Source organism: Carassius gibelio, chromosome B11 (genome assembly GCF_023724105.1).
Source record: "Carassius gibelio isolate Cgi1373 ecotype wild population from Czech Republic chromosome B11, carGib1.2-hapl.c, whole genome shotgun sequence".
Classification (NCBI taxonomy): Eukaryota; Metazoa; Chordata; class Actinopteri; order Cypriniformes; family Cyprinidae; genus Carassius; species Carassius gibelio.
This window is the reverse complement of record NC_068406.1, coordinates 23,260,328-23,275,674: the sequence shown is the minus strand read 5'-3', so window position 1 is coordinate 23,275,674 and position 15,347 is coordinate 23,260,328. Positions and strand designations below refer to the sequence as shown.

Genomic DNA, 15,347 nt, shown 5'->3' with positions numbered 1-15,347 from the left:
TTTTAAAAATAGATGCATAAAAAAATTATATATAGATGAAAAAAATATTTATTTGCACAGATATGCTTCCAAAAAAAGACCTGCAGTGCAGTGTAGGTTTGATTTTGGTATTGGTGGTGAAATACCAGTGAGGACATTGTTTGATCAAAATGATTGCTAGGAACAATTTAGTAGTGGCTGATATTGGTAGGGACATGTCATAGTGTCTCTACTAAATTCTACACCCTTGAAAATCATAACAAGTGATGTCCGACTTTGAAAACTATAGTTCTCTCCTTAAATATGAAGAGCTCAAACAACAGATTAACAACAGCTGTTCATCATTTCAGATCAGGACTAATCAGCAAGGTTCGCAATTTGCAAAATGATCAAATGATCAAATGATCCGAAGTCCCGATCTGAATCAATGATTCGCGATACTCCGAAGTCCCGAACTGAATCAATGATTCGCGATGCTCCGAAGTCCCGATCTGAATCAATGATTCGCGATGCTCCGAAGTCCCGATCGAATGATTCGCAATAAATGCTCCGAAGTCCCGATCTGAATCGATGATTCGCGATGCTCCGAAGTCCCGATCTGAATCAATGATTTGCGATGCTCCGAAGTCCCGATCTGAATCAATGATTCGCGATGCTCCGAAGTCCCGATCTGAATCGATGATTCGCGATGCTCCGAAGTTCCGATCTGAATCAATGATTCGCGATACGTGCTCCGAAGTCCCGATCTGAATCAATGATTCGCGATGCTCCGAAGTCCCGATCTGAATCAATGATTCGCGATGCTCCGAAGTCCCGATCTGAATCAATGATTCGCGATACGTGCTCCGAAGTCCCGATCTGAATCAATGATTCGCGATGCTCCGAAGTCCCGATCTGAATCAATGACTCGCGATGCTCCGAAGTCCCGATCTGAATCAATGATTCGCGATGCTCCGAAGTTCCGATCTGAATCAAATGATTCGAAATAAATGCTCCGAAGTCCCGATCTGAATCAATGATTCGCGATGCTCCGAAGTCCCGACCTGAATCAATGATTCGCGATGCTCCGAAGTTCAAATGGAGCGCTATTTACTACACAGAGCCGTCACTATCGCTTAATACACAGATAATAAAAAGAAAACAAGTAGATAGAATAGGAAAAGAATAGAGAAAGCTAGTGTTAGGGGCATTTTTTAAAGAAAACAAGCAGTTAGAAAACAAACTGAGTATTTCTTTGCACAAATATGCTTCCAAAAAAGACTTTTGTTCATAAACAAATGCATCAATGGCTATATTTTATGAAAACATTTCATTCATTGAATAAATTATTGAGTTCTTTACATATTCGTTAACATTAAGACTCTTTGTGTTACATATTAACTGTATTTAAAAAATATGCACATAATTCTGGACAAGACGTCTATTGTGGAGTGTCTATTGCACTTTCGCTGAGCTGTGATTGTGTTTCTACAGGTGTGAATTCTGGTTTATTTGCTTTGTGTTTGGCATTTCTGAGCGTAGAGATCATATTCTTTGTACAGGATGTATTGCTTCAGTCGTTCTGGTAATGGAAGGAAGCTCATGAAGATCGGAGCTCTCAAACACAACCGACCCAAACAAGCCCTGATCTTCAGCCGACAGAGATGCTGCAGACAGCGGACTTTCTCTGTAAAGAAACAAAACTAGTCAAAAATGAAAGCATGACACATGACACAGGAGTTCATACATTTTGCAGTGTAGGTTTGATTTTGGCATTGGTGGTGACATCCCAGAGAGGACATTGTTTGATCAAAATGATTGCTAGGAACAATTTAGTAGTGGCTGATATTGGTAGGGACATGTCATAGTGTCTCTACTAAATTCTACACCCTTGAAAATCATAACAAGTGATGCCCGATTTTGAAAACTATAGTTCTCTCCGTAAATATGAAGAGCTCAAACAACAGATTACAACAGATTAACAACAGCTGTTTTGTCACTCCTCTGAATAAATTATTAAAATGAGTCCCAATCTGAAAAACAATTTGCAAACCATCATTTCAGACAGGGCCGGCCCTGACCAATTTGCTGCCAGGCAAGATTTTACCTGGCGCCCCATGCATCACAGCCCATTTCACCCTGTCATTCTGTTCATGATTTAGCATATATATATATATATATATATATATACACACACACACACACACACATTACAGCAGAACTGTTTCCAACACTCATAATAAATCATCATATTAGAATGATTTCTAAAGGATCATGTGATAGACTGGATGTCACATGTGACACTGAAGAATGGAGTAATGATGCTGAAAATTCAGCTTTGCATCACAGAAATAAATGATAATTTAAAGTATAATAAATTGAAAACAAATTATTTTAAATTGTAATAATATATCACAATATTACATTTTTTCTGTATTTTTGATCAAATAAATGCAGGCTTGATGAGCAGAAGAAACTTCTTTCAAAACATTAATGTTTCCAAACTTTTGGCCTGTACTGTATCCCCCCAAAACTGCACAACTGTAGAGTAAAACATTAATAAAAAAAGTGATAATAAAAAATGTGTCTTAAAACTGACATGATTGTACAAAATCACAGTCTGGGGACTCAGAACTCAGAACAACTGCTAACATTAGGTTTAAGGTAAAAATAACTGCCATGAAATTATAGTATCTTACTCCTATGCAATAAATTGTTCTTTCACTACATCTCTTTACCTCTGTCTTTATCCTCTTCTCTTCTTTTTGGCACTGTATCTATCGCAGTCTATGCTCATTTATAATGTGTCATGTAAATTTGGCCTTCCGTCACAATCAGGAAACTTTCACCGTGTCTAGAACTGGCGCGAGCTGCCAGGCCCGTTTCTATGAGCTGTGTGTTAACAAAAGCAGTGCTGTCTACATTGGATGCGGCGTCGGGCACGCTACACAACAAATTACCAACAACTGATCGTGCGCGCGCTCTGTTTCTGACGCACTTCAAGCACCTGATGGGCGGGGGAAGATTGAAGAGCCAGACTTTTTTTTTTTTTTTTTTTTTGCTTTATTTGGTAGTATTTCGAATTAATGGTTTTTAAATAGAAGCCTATTATAGAAAAAAAATAAATGTAAAAAAAAAAAAAAATACAATAAATTCACTCGTTCACTCATTCTGGCGCGCCTATGGATGAGTGGCGCCCTTAGCATTTGCCTATACCGCCTATGCCGCGGTCTGGCCCTGATTTCAGATCAGGACTCAGAGCATGGTTCGCCAATCATTTAATTTGCAAAATGATGAAATGATCCAAAGTCCCGATCTGAATCAATGATTCGCGATGCTCCGAAGTCCCGATCTGAATCAATGATTCACGATGCTCCGAAGTCCCGATCTGAATCAATGATTCGCGATGCTCCAAAGTCCCGATCAAATGATTCGCAATAAATGCTCCGAAGTCCCAATCTGAATCAATGATTCGCGATGATCCGAAGTCCCGACCTGAATCAATGTTTCGCGATGCTCCGAAGTCGCGATCTGAATCAATGATTCGCGATGCTCCAAAGTCCCGATCAAATGATTCGAAATATGCTCCGAAGTCCCGATCTGATCTGAATCAATGATTCGTGATGCTCCGAAGTCCCGACCTGAATCAATGATTCGCGATGCTCCGAAGTTCAAATGGAGCGCTATTTACTACACAGAGCCGTCACTATCGCTTAATACACATAGATAACAAAAAGAAAACAAGTAGATAGAATAGGAAAAGAATAGAGAAAGCTAGTGTTAGGGGCATTTTTTAAAGAAAACAAGCAGTTAGAAAACAGATTATTTCTTTGCACAAAAAAGACTTTTGTTCATAAACAAATGCATCAAAGGGCTATATTTTATTAAAACATTTATTTCATTGAATAAATTATTGAGTTCTTTACATATTCGTTAACATTAAGACTCTTTGTGTTACATATTAACTGTATTTAAAAAATATGCACATAATTCTGGACAAGACGTCTTTTGTGGAGTGTCTATTGCACTTGCGCTGAGCTGTGATTGTGTTTCTACAGGTGTGAATTCTGGTTTATTTGCTTTGTGTTTGGCATTTCTGAGCGTAGAGATCATATTCTTTGTACAGGATGTATTGCTTCAGTCGTTCTGGTAATGGAAGGAAGCTCATGAAGATCGGAGCTCTCAAACACAACCGACCCAAACAAGCCCTGATCTTCAGCCGACAGAGATGCTGCAGACAGCGGACTTTCTCTGTAAAGAAACAAAACTAGTCAAAAATGAAAGCATGACACATGACACAGGAGTTCATACATTTTGCAGTGTAGGTTTGATTTTGGCATTGGTGGTGACATCCCAGAGAGGACATTGTTTGATCAAAATGATTGCTAGGAACAATTTAGTAGTGGCTGATATTGGTAGGGACATGTCATAGTGTCTCTACTAAATTACTCCGAAGTCCCGATTTGAATCAAATGATTCGCGATGCTCCGAAGTCCCGATCTGAATCAATGATTCGCGATGCTCCGAAGTCCCGATCAAATGATTCGCAATAAATCCTCCGAAGTCCCGATCTGAATCATTGATTCGCGATGCTCCGAAGTCCCGATCTGAATCAATGATTCGCGATGCTCCGAAGTCCCGATCAAATGATTCGCAATAAATGCTCCGAAGTCCCGATCTGAATTAATGATTCGCGATGCTCCGAAGTCCCGATCTGAATCAATGATTCGCGATGCTCCGAAGTCCCGATCAAATGATTCGCAATAAATCCTCCGAAGTCCCGATCTGAATCATTGATTCGCGATGCTCCGAAGTCCCGATCTGAATCAATGATTCGCGATGCTCCGAAGTCCCGATCTGAATCAATGATTCGCGATGCTCCGAAGTCCCGACCTGAATCAATGATTCGCGATGCTCCGAAGTCCCGACCTGAATCAATGATTCGCGATGCTCCGAAGTCCCGACCTGAATCAATGATTCGCGATGCTCCGAAGTCCCGACCTGAATCAATGATTCGCGATGCTCCGAAGTCCCGATCTGAATCAATGATTCGCGATGCTCCGAAGTCCCGACCTGAATCAATGATTCGCGATGCTCCGAAGTCCCGATCTGAATCAATGATTCGCGATGCTCCGAAGTCCCGATCTGAATCAATGATTCGCGATGCTCCGAAGTTCAAATGGAGCGCTATTTACTACACAGAGCCGTCACTATCGCTTAATACACATAGATAACAAAAAGAAAACAAGTAGATAGAATAGGAAAAAAATAGAGAAAGCTAGTGTTAGGGGCATTTTTTAAAAGAAAACAAGCAGTAAGAAAACAAACAGAGAGATTCAAGTCAGCAAATAGGTAAAATAGAATTAGAATAGAGAGAGTCAAATAAAGATTTTTGAACAAACCTTGAATTTTGCAGATTTCAGGCCACTGTTTCTGCTCCATGAGCGCAGCCTTCAGTTTGGAGCAAAAGGTCACATGATCGACGTAATCTAGCATGATGCGAACCATGTTTCCTGAGAGATGTTTGAGCCACGAGACAGAGATGACCTCACAGAACTACAGCGAGAGGGAAAAAGAGCTCAACACACACGCCAGAAACACCGGACACCAAACGTCAGACGCGAACTCACCAGCGTATCTTTAATGACGGTGTCACTCCATCCCTCGTATCCATGTGGGACGTGTGATCCCTCCCCGTATGGACAGTCAAAGCATCGCTCCACGTTGTAACCATAGTTACACAGCATCCGCAGCACCACCTCGTCCTTCAGGGCATACTGTAAGGCCGACGGGAAGTGCGTGGTGTTCACTCTGCAGTAGTAATTGACGTTGGCTCCGTAGCGAAGCAGCAGGTTGATCAGTTCGTGGTTTCCCAGCCTCAGTGCCACCTGCAGGCACTTGACAGGGTCCTGGTTGGGCATGGCTCCAGCTTCCAGCAGGACTCGGGTGGAGGCGATGTCTTCATTGGAGACGGCGAAGTAGAGTGCGGACTGACGCTTATCGTCGTAGCTGAGGCGCACCCAAGGGTGCAGCATGAAGTTAGGGTCATAATTGGCTTTTAGTAGCATCTCTAGACACTGAGTGTGTCCACCTGCCGCCGCCAAGTGAAGAGGACTGATCCCACTGTCATCCACCGCATCCAACGACGTCACTGGTATCAGCAGAGCCAGAGCCCTGCGGACAGAAGTTAATGTCCTTTACTTGAAATAAAATAAACATTACCTGAAATAAACAGTAAATACAGTGGTGTCCAAAATGATTTGAACACTAGCTCTTTTCATCAGCTACAAAAATGGCTTCAAGTCAGTTATTTCTATATTTTGCTGTAGTGTGTCAGAAACCTTCAAGAAAGCTAGTACTGTTACAATTTTTAGGCATTTGCTGAAAAATGAGGATGGTGTCAAAAATAATGTCATAAATAGAGTTTATAATGCATTTTAAGTTTGTTTACAATTATTTAACTTCTGTAATGATGCAAGTTTTGTTATATACACCTAAAAATGATTTAGTGAAAACACTTTTACAAAATAAATGAGAAAATTTTATTCATTGACGTGACACTGAAGATTTGTGTAATGATGCAAAAAATTCAGCTTCACAGTACAAAAATGATAAAATATTAATGATTTTTTAGTAATATTACATTTTACTGTATGTTTAAATGCAGATGAATGCGGCTTTGAGCCTTTTCAGAAACATTAAATAATCATAATTATTCCAAACTTTATGCAAAGTAGCATACAGTATTCACTGGTAAAATATACATCAAATGTAAATGTTTAAAACCTTAAACATTTCAGTTTTAGTTTATTTCACGATGCTTCATCACATACTGACTTGACGTGTCCGCGGTGGGCCACTCTGTGGATGGGCAGGTGTCCCGTGTGTTTGGGTGTTGTTATGTTGGCGTCAGCGCCGTACTCCAAAAGTAAGGAGATGACGTCAGGGTTTCCTGAAGCAGACGCCTCAAACAGGACTGTTGCACAACCCTGAGCCTGAGACTTCACATCAGCACCTGAACACAACACTATCTCACTCACAGCACAGCAAACAGAAATGATTCTCAAATTCACTGCATTAAAGACACCGAGCCCAAGACAATAGAAAAAAACTTACTAGATATTAGATGATCACAAGATTTCATGTGATATTTTATTCATATTCATATTTTTAGTAATTTTGTTGTGTTTTTGCTATTTTGAGCTATTCTTAATAATGATATCAAAAAAATTATAATAATTATGTATTATTATTATTATAATTATATAAACTGCTTTTGTACAAACCTTGAAATGTAATGTTATTTTTCATTTTAAAGTAATTTTCTCACTGCATTATATATTTTTATATAAATCAGCAGTTAAAAACATACAAATGTACAATAACATAATTAACAGTAATTACTATTATTCATAATATCATCAATAATTTATAACATTACTATTTAATTATTATATAATGAATATATATTATATATATATATATATTGTTTTGCTTTGTTTATCTTGAGTTACTTGTTTTTAAGTTTCAGTTAACTAATAAAACTAAACCGATAACCCTGGTTCCAAAATCACAGGATATTTTGGAAATATCAATAAGGCTATATTTAAAACTGGTAAAATCTGCAAGTTATCAGCATACCACCACGGAAATTTAAATTCAATAAAGTTTGACACACAAAATTTAGCAACTTTTTTTATTGTAAATTAATTTAAAAATAGAATGAAATGACATGGGAGTTTTTTTTTTTTTTTGGGGGGGGGGGGGTTCTTTTTTTTTTTTTTACATATCTTGATTCTCTGACCTCTCTGGAGAAGTGTTCGGATGATCTCCAGGTGTCCGGCCTGTGCAGCTAATGCTAACGGCGTCAGGCCATAAGAGCTTCTGGGGTCGGGATGAGCTCCGTACTTCAACAGCAGATCCACGAAATCCATCAGGCCGAGCCGGGCGGCTTCAAGAAGGGCCGTCCTGTGGTTCGCCCCCTCCTGGTTAACTCTGGCACTGAAGTTTAGCAGGAGCTTTGCCATGCCATAGTGATTGTTCCTTATGGCTATAGGGAAAAAACATCAACATTTGGTCAGGAAGAACAGAAAAGGAATGTAACTTAACTGAAATCAGGTTTTGAGATTGCTGGCTTTTTAAAGAGGAAGCTCATCCTTCATTTGCCATGTCTAGTGATCTCCATCTACTTCACAACTGTTTCAATTCTAAAAAAGAATAAATTATTTGTATTCTGTAGGGTGAGCAATTTGTGCACTGTTAAAATACACTTTTAATAAAGTCTGAAACCAAATCTGCATGTTCTAACTACTAATCAAAGTATCCTGGTATATAATAAACAATATATCATTTTTAACACAAATTAAAGTGGTTATATTCAGAATGTGAATTTTAACATTGTTTAAAATAAATACATATTTTATTCAGTTTAAGAAAAAGATATGTTCCCCAACTTTTTCTATAGTTTTAATAGAATAGTTGTCGCCCATTTCTGTGTGTTGCAGGTGATTCTATTAATTCTTCCCTATTAATTTTCATTCATTTTGCTAAATTGCTGACAGTTTCATGTGTAAAACTTTACGGAATTTCACGCTGTTACACTAATAACTTGCAGATATTACATATTCTAATCTTAATTTTGATAAATAGAAGCTGAAACAAGAAATAAACCATAAAAAAACACAAATTTGTTGCTTGAAATTAATATTAAATATATACATTTTATTTCAGCTAGTTGCCAAGACACTAAAATAAAATTAATAAAAACTACATTTAACATTTACATTTTTTTAGAAATAACACTTAAAGTGGAAACCAGAAATAAAAACACAATCAAAATGTTAATAAAATAAAACTATAATTATTTTTCAGTTATACTAAGATAGCACTGCATATAATCTTAATGGCTGCTCATTTTCTAAGCATAAGCACCAGTATTTGAGTAAAATAAATTAAAATTCTAAATGCCCCCATTTTACTGAATATAGCATATTAAACAAATTTTAAATAAATAATAAATGTATTATATTAATTGACTTATTATTGATAAATACATAGCAATACATTTTATATAAAAAATTGTTTTGTTTGTTTGTTTTTTGTTTTTTACAAATTCTGGTTTTTGTTTCTCACTCCAATGGAAGAATGACCTATGGGCTTTTCTGCTTTTCTGACCTACAACGAGAGGCGAGTCTTCGTCTTCATCCAGGGTGTCTGGACTGCTGCCGTGGTCCAGCAAGAAACAAGCGTTGTCCAAAAGCCCTTTCCCCACTGCTAAGAAGAGAGCCGTCTTACCCTGACGAGTCTTTCTGTGCTTGGCATCCTCGGGAGACGCTGATGAACACAAGAGATCAGTCACTGCTGTCCTGACACATAAGATCAACAATGATGATCAGAAACAAAGTGGATCCTCGTAACAGACCGGTAAATGTGATCTCAAGGATGTTCTGGTTGTTCTGTATGGCAGCCTCGTGTAAAGGGATGTAGTCTGTGTCGTCTTCTTCAGAGAAAGCTTGCTGATGGACAGTCAGCTCACGGAGGGACTGTTCATCACCTGATAACACATCTAGAGAATCAACAGAAGCTTCTGAACCAGCTGAATTAACTTCATTGCTATGCCGTGGATACATTTCAACGACCAGACTAGCACCAATCCAGCAAAAACTAGCATAAACCAGAAACCTGGTACAACATCAATGAAGGATTTTCAGAAGTGAATGCACTCGCTGTTTAAATGTGATGATGATAATATATTGAAACCCTTGAAACATATCAGGTCATATAAGCAAACAAACAAATAAATCATAAATTATATTTTTCTTAATGAGATTTTTATACATGGTAGATTATTTTCCTATAATTTCACTTCATTCAAATAAAATTGTTAAGTTTAAAAAAATCTAATATTTTTAATGCTGAAAAAATTACTGCACCACACAATAATAATACTACATGGACATTTACAATGAGAGTTTGGGGAAAATTAGCTTAAAATTAATTGTCATGAAAAATACTGCGCAGTGCAGAAACAAAAACAAATGAATGGTCCTGATGATCATTATACAATCAAGCACACCTCTCAAAAAATACATTACTTTAATAAAAAATAAATAAATAAAGGATTTATGGAACATAAAACATTTCATCTGATTTTAATAACAAAAATAGTCCAGCATTTTCTTATAATGTAGACCAAATGATAATAATAATCTCCTTTGAGAATATAAGGATAATTGGAAAAAAAGAACTATTAATGAAGTATAAAATAAGTACACACATTACACTAAAGAGAAAATGGGTGAAAATGTGTATTTGTCATGACAATATTTATTTAAAATATCAAAATGCTAAAAAAAAATACATGTTTTTCTTTTGGGATGAAATATGACCTTGTCATTGTGTGATTGACATAATCATACCATGCTTTATTGCACTGAATATCTTCTCTCTCTCAGGGGTGATCTGAATGATTCTGCAGACCAAAATACATGGTTTTTCATTCAGGCAGCAACAGCAGACATGAATCTGAACTTATTGAAAGGTTTTTAAGACCTGCAGGATTCACCGGAGAAAGGGCTCGTGACCAACCCTTGTTCTCTGAGACTCTCGATCATCAGCTGGGTTGCCACATCCTCCTCAAAACCCCTTCCAGATGTGTCCAAATCCATCACACTGTCCTACTAGATGCTGGTTATAGACAAATCTTGGCACGTGACTATTGCTGCTCACGTGATTGCAAACTGTAAATAACACCACGTGCGAGTCTAAACGCTAAAATCCTTTAATAATCTGTAATAATGTGTGTCAGAGTCTATGAATATAGTATATTGTGCGTGTCTGGCTAGATATAAAAAGTAAACAAACCACTTACGATTTACACCAACTTCTTTTAGCTGTGCTATCAGACTTGTGAAAGTTTAAAATTACATTTCCAAAATATTAGGCATTTTATTTTCACGTTACCTTGCAAGTGTTGTTGTTGCGTCGATCCAGTTTTGACTGAATACTAGGTCACAGTTCGTCTATAAATACCTGATCATGAGACTCAGAAGGATACTTCAGAGGATCCAGACTTCTGATATGGTCTTCACACACATGAACATTTTTATTCTGCAATAAAAATTAATATTTTGGACATGAACTAGACTTTTGTCATACAGTGTTTTATATCGTATTAATGTTTTAAGGAATAATTTGATTTGATCAAGCTTCTCTGAGGAATAAAAACGTTGTGCACTGACAGCTGTTATTTATAACGTAAGCGTGGCAATTTCAAACTTGTGTGTGCAAGACTTCCGGTATCATTGCCTATAGTTATACCTGTATAAAAACAGTCCATTATGCCCTGGTATTTGCATTAATTAATTATTATTTATGATTTATTATCATTATCATTATGGTTTGTAGCACAAATTGGGTAGTTTTTCCATTACCTTTGTTATTCTTCTGTTTAACCTATTTAAGTCTCACACATTCACAGAAAACTGTGGAAGCTCATTTCCATGACTATATATATATATATATATATATATATATATATATATATATATTTTTAAGGATATTGTAACTTTTTTTCTCGCAATTGGGAGTTTACATCTCAATTGCAAGATATAAGCCCTAGATATAAACTGGCAATTTGGACTTTTTTCTTGCAACTGCAAGTTCAATTTATTTTACAGAATTGCAACTTTTTAAAAGATTACATTTACATAGTTTATAATTCTGGCTTTTTAGCTAACTCACAATTCTGTGTTTACATCATGCAATTCTGAGGGGGAAAAGAAGTGTGAGAAAATAAAAATACAAAGTCACATTTACCTTTATTTGTCTTTTTTTCAGTGGAGGTAACAGGTTTCCATATAAAATAGCTTCCTCCCACGTTGCAAAATCTAAATCAGATATAAAAGTGCATTGTGCAGTATATATCCAACACCAAATACTTCACACTTACATGAGCTCACTACGTTCCTTGTTTTACTGAGTCACCGATGTCCAGTTAAATACATAGAAAATACTTATTTTACAGTTTACATTTGAAATTGTGTAATAATATCTCTTTAACAGTGCAGATTTATATATATATTACATTATTTATATTGTTTCTGGCTGCATTGGAGAGTAATTCTTTTTATCTATCCATAGAAAATGTGCATATACTGACAGTTTGATACTATGCAGATATAGGACTACACTCTTAGAAAAAAGGGTTCATTGGGGTTCTATATAAAACCATAGAGTTCTTTACTCAACTCCAAAGAACCTTTTAAGCTAAAAAGGTTCTATAATGACAAGAAAGAACCCTTATGGCACAAAAGTTCTTTAGGCTATTATTCATTCATATATTGCATTATTCTGCAACATTTTGTATTTCCAAACTCCCAAACTGACCCAAATGATTCGCGATCCCCAAACTGACTCAAATGATTCGCGATCCCGCTACGAACTCCCGAACTGACTCAAATGATTCGCGAACCCGCTTTGAACTCTCGAATTGATTCAGATGATCCGCGATCCCGCTCCGAACTCCCAAACTGACCCAAATGATTCGCGATCCCCAAACTGACACAAATGATTCGCGATCCCCTTACGAACTCCCGAAATGACTCAAATGATTCGCGATCCCGCTACGAACTCCCGAACAGACTCAAATGATTTGCAAACCCGCTACGAACTCCCGAACTGATTCAAATGATTCGTGATCCCCAAACTGACTCAAATGATTCGCGAACCCGCTACGAACTCCCGAACTGATTCAAATGATTCGCGATCCCGCTCCGAACTCCCGAACTGACCCAAATGATTCGCGATCCCCAAACTGACTCAAATGATTCGCGACCCCTATACGAACTCCCGAACTGATTCAAATGATTCGCGATCCCCAAACTGACTCAAATGATTCGCGAACCCACTTTGAACTCTCGAATTGATTCAGATGATCCGAGATCCCGCTCTGAACTCCCAAACTGACCCAAATGATTCGCGATCCCCAAACTGACTCAAATGATTCGCAATCCCCTTACGAACTACCGAACTGACTCAAATGATTCGCGAACCCGCTACGAACTCCCGAACTGACTCAAATGATTCGCGAACCCGCTATGAACTCCCGAACTGACTCAAATGATTCGCGAACCCCAAACTGACTCAAATGATTCGCGATCCCGCTACGAACTCCCAAACTGATTCAAATGATTTGCGATCCCCAAACTGACTCATATGATTCGCGAACCCGTTTTGAACTCTCGAATTGATTCAGATGATCGCGATCCCGCTCCGAACTCCCAAACTGACCCAAATGATTCGCGATCCCCAAACTGACTCAAATGATTCGCGAACCCCAAGCTGTCTCAAATGATTCGCAATCCCGCTACGAACTCCCAAACTGATTCAAATGATTTGCGATCCCCAAACTGACTCATATGATTCGCGAACCCGTTTTGAACTCCCGAATTGATTCAGATGATCGCGATCCTGCTCCGAACTCCCAAACTGACCCAAATGATTCGCGATCCCCAAACTGACTCAAACGATTCGTGATCCCCAAACTGACTCAAATGATTTGCAAACCCGCTTTGAACTCTTGAATTGATTCAAATGATACGCAATCCCCAAATTGACTCAAATGATTTGCAAACCCGCTTTGAACTCTTGAATTGATTCAAATGATTCGCGACCCCCAAACTGACTCAAATGATTCACGATCCCGCTCCGAACCTTGGGGACCTTCATTTTAATCTAGAGACTGCTCTTCAAGTTCTGAACAGTTAACTTCTGCAAATTGACACAAACACAAAAAGTATGTTCTTTTGTTCCTTAACGCTACCATTAGTTGCTTGGTTTGTTGAACAGTTACTGTAATAAATCTATTTATATCATGGTTTGTCTGAATATTCTGATTGGCTTAAAGGTGCATTAAAATACTTTGATTCACAGGTAGTTCAATCAAAACTTGTATTTTCATGTATAAAAAGGCCCACATTTTGGAGGTCTTATAAAATAAAAATAGATCTAATTAAAATAAAAGCTGTACATTTTATAGGAACAACATAATTTATGAGAAGAGCATGCATCAGCAAATGAAAGAAGTTAACTGTTCTGCCTGAGGAACAAAAAGTGAAAATTCATAAAACACTGTTGATAAAATAATCATATGTTATATAAAAATCTCTCACAGGGTTATGAGGTAATTCAGTTTGAGAACAGAAACACAATGATAATTGCATATGTGAGTCAGCAGCAGACACGTGACAGCTCACAAATGCATAGAGAAAATGGCTTTAACACAGTGAGTACTTCAGCTTTTGGGTTAAGAAGAATGAAATTCAGCTTCTGGCTGCTGAGAGGTGATAGAATTACATTCCAGGTAGATTCTAGGCCAGGACGGGCTTGACACCAATCTGACAAAACATATTTCATCACTTCATATCTCACCTTATGTGTTCCTGTCCTAATCTGCCCAGAATCCTCTTGCATTGCACTGTTTCATTTGTCCTTTTGGAAAATGGTTTGTCTCAGCCATATCATGTCTGCAAAGAATAAAGATGTATTTATTAATAACACATCTGCTCATAACGTATAATGCACCTGCATAGTGCATCTCACCCTAGACTTCTTAAGGTTTATTGATGTATTAATGAAACGTATGATTGTTCAGTTGTTGGAAGGCAGTATACTGCATGTAAACTGTATATGTAGAAATAAATCACTGATTTCTAACCAGCTTAGCTGAACTGAACACTGCAGGAAAGCTGTAAATAGAGTAATAATAACAGTTTTCTCTCTCTGTCTGTTGGAGGGCTGTGAAAGCATGAGTCGCAGGTGCACTGGGACGTCCTTCTGTTATATTATCCAGCATCTCCAGCACCTGCAGAGAGTGAGACTGAGCAAACAGAAGACGAGCCCAGCAGGTGTGATATTGAACATGGCACAACTTCCTCAGCAAAAACACACATTCATACAGCAGACTATGGACAGGCTGCATGTGCTTTCCTCAGGTCAAGCATCACTATATTCACTATAAACAGCATTATATTATAAAAGACTTATTAAAGACTATTTATTTTATTTTTGGGCTGCTGAAATGATTATTATACTAACTATAAAACTTTGAACTTAAAAAGGAAAATGAACAAAATAAGCATTAACTGAAATAAAATATCATATGAAATGAAAAAAAAGAATAAAAATGAAAAAGAGAAAAGAAATTGTGTTTGCGGACACCTGGTGAATAAAGTTAATAAAGCTAATTCTAAATGAAAAATCTAAAGCTAATTCTAAATATACATATACATTATATACATATATATATAAATTGTATTTTTTTTTACAATTAATGAAAAATAAAAAATTACATTAAAAAAAAATTTTTTTACTGCTAAAATAAAACACAC

The 15,347-nt window shown here is 37.3% G+C and overlaps 1 protein-coding gene across 11 annotated transcripts; it reads right to left on the bottom strand.

Annotated features, from left to right (window-relative positions):
- Positions 1 to 693: 693 nt before the first annotated feature.
- LOC127968327 (dynein axonemal heavy chain 12-like) lies at positions 694 to 14,908 on the bottom strand. Of its 11 annotated transcripts, none has more exons than XM_052569463.1 (12): positions 14,560 to 14,908; positions 14,389 to 14,483; positions 11,776 to 11,846; positions 10,510 to 11,067; positions 10,377 to 10,429; positions 9,380 to 9,523; positions 9,133 to 9,291; positions 7,763 to 8,008; positions 6,796 to 6,973; positions 5,589 to 6,132; positions 5,361 to 5,514; positions 694 to 1,645 (listed from the first exon to the last, which is right to left on the bottom strand). In XM_052569463.1, the coding sequence occupies exons 4-12, from the start codon at positions 10,623 to 10,625 to the stop codon at positions 1,467 to 1,469; spliced, it is 1,773 nt and encodes a 590-aa protein (XP_052425423.1). In that variant the 5' UTR covers positions 10,626 to 11,067; positions 11,776 to 11,846; positions 14,389 to 14,483; positions 14,560 to 14,908; the 3' UTR covers positions 694 to 1,466. The 11 variants fall into 11 exon arrangements, 6 of the variants coding, with proteins under 6 accessions (XP_052425423.1, XP_052425427.1, XP_052425422.1 ...); XM_052569467.1 differs by lacking the exon at positions 694 to 1,645 and adding an exon at positions 3,098 to 3,670; XM_052569462.1 differs by lacking the exon at positions 694 to 1,645 and adding an exon at positions 3,825 to 4,209.
- Between the last annotated feature and the right edge of the window lie 439 nt (positions 14,909 to 15,347).

What these genes read in the sequence shown, in the direction of transcription:
- LOC127968327 (XM_052569461.1), bottom strand. Translation starts at nt 10,625, where the DNA reads ATGGATTTGGACACATCTGGAAGGGGTTTTGAGGAGGATGTGGCAACC. An exon ending in ATTCAGTGCAATAAAGCATG is followed by an intron (nt 9,524 to 10,376) that starts GTATGATTATGT and finishes TTGATTCTCTAG; the next exon opens with ATGTGTTATCAGGTGATGAA. An exon ending in AGACTCGCCTCTCGTTGTAG is followed by an intron (nt 8,009 to 9,132) that starts GTCAGAAAAGCA and finishes TTTTCCCTATAG; the next exon opens with CCATAAGGAACAATCACTAT.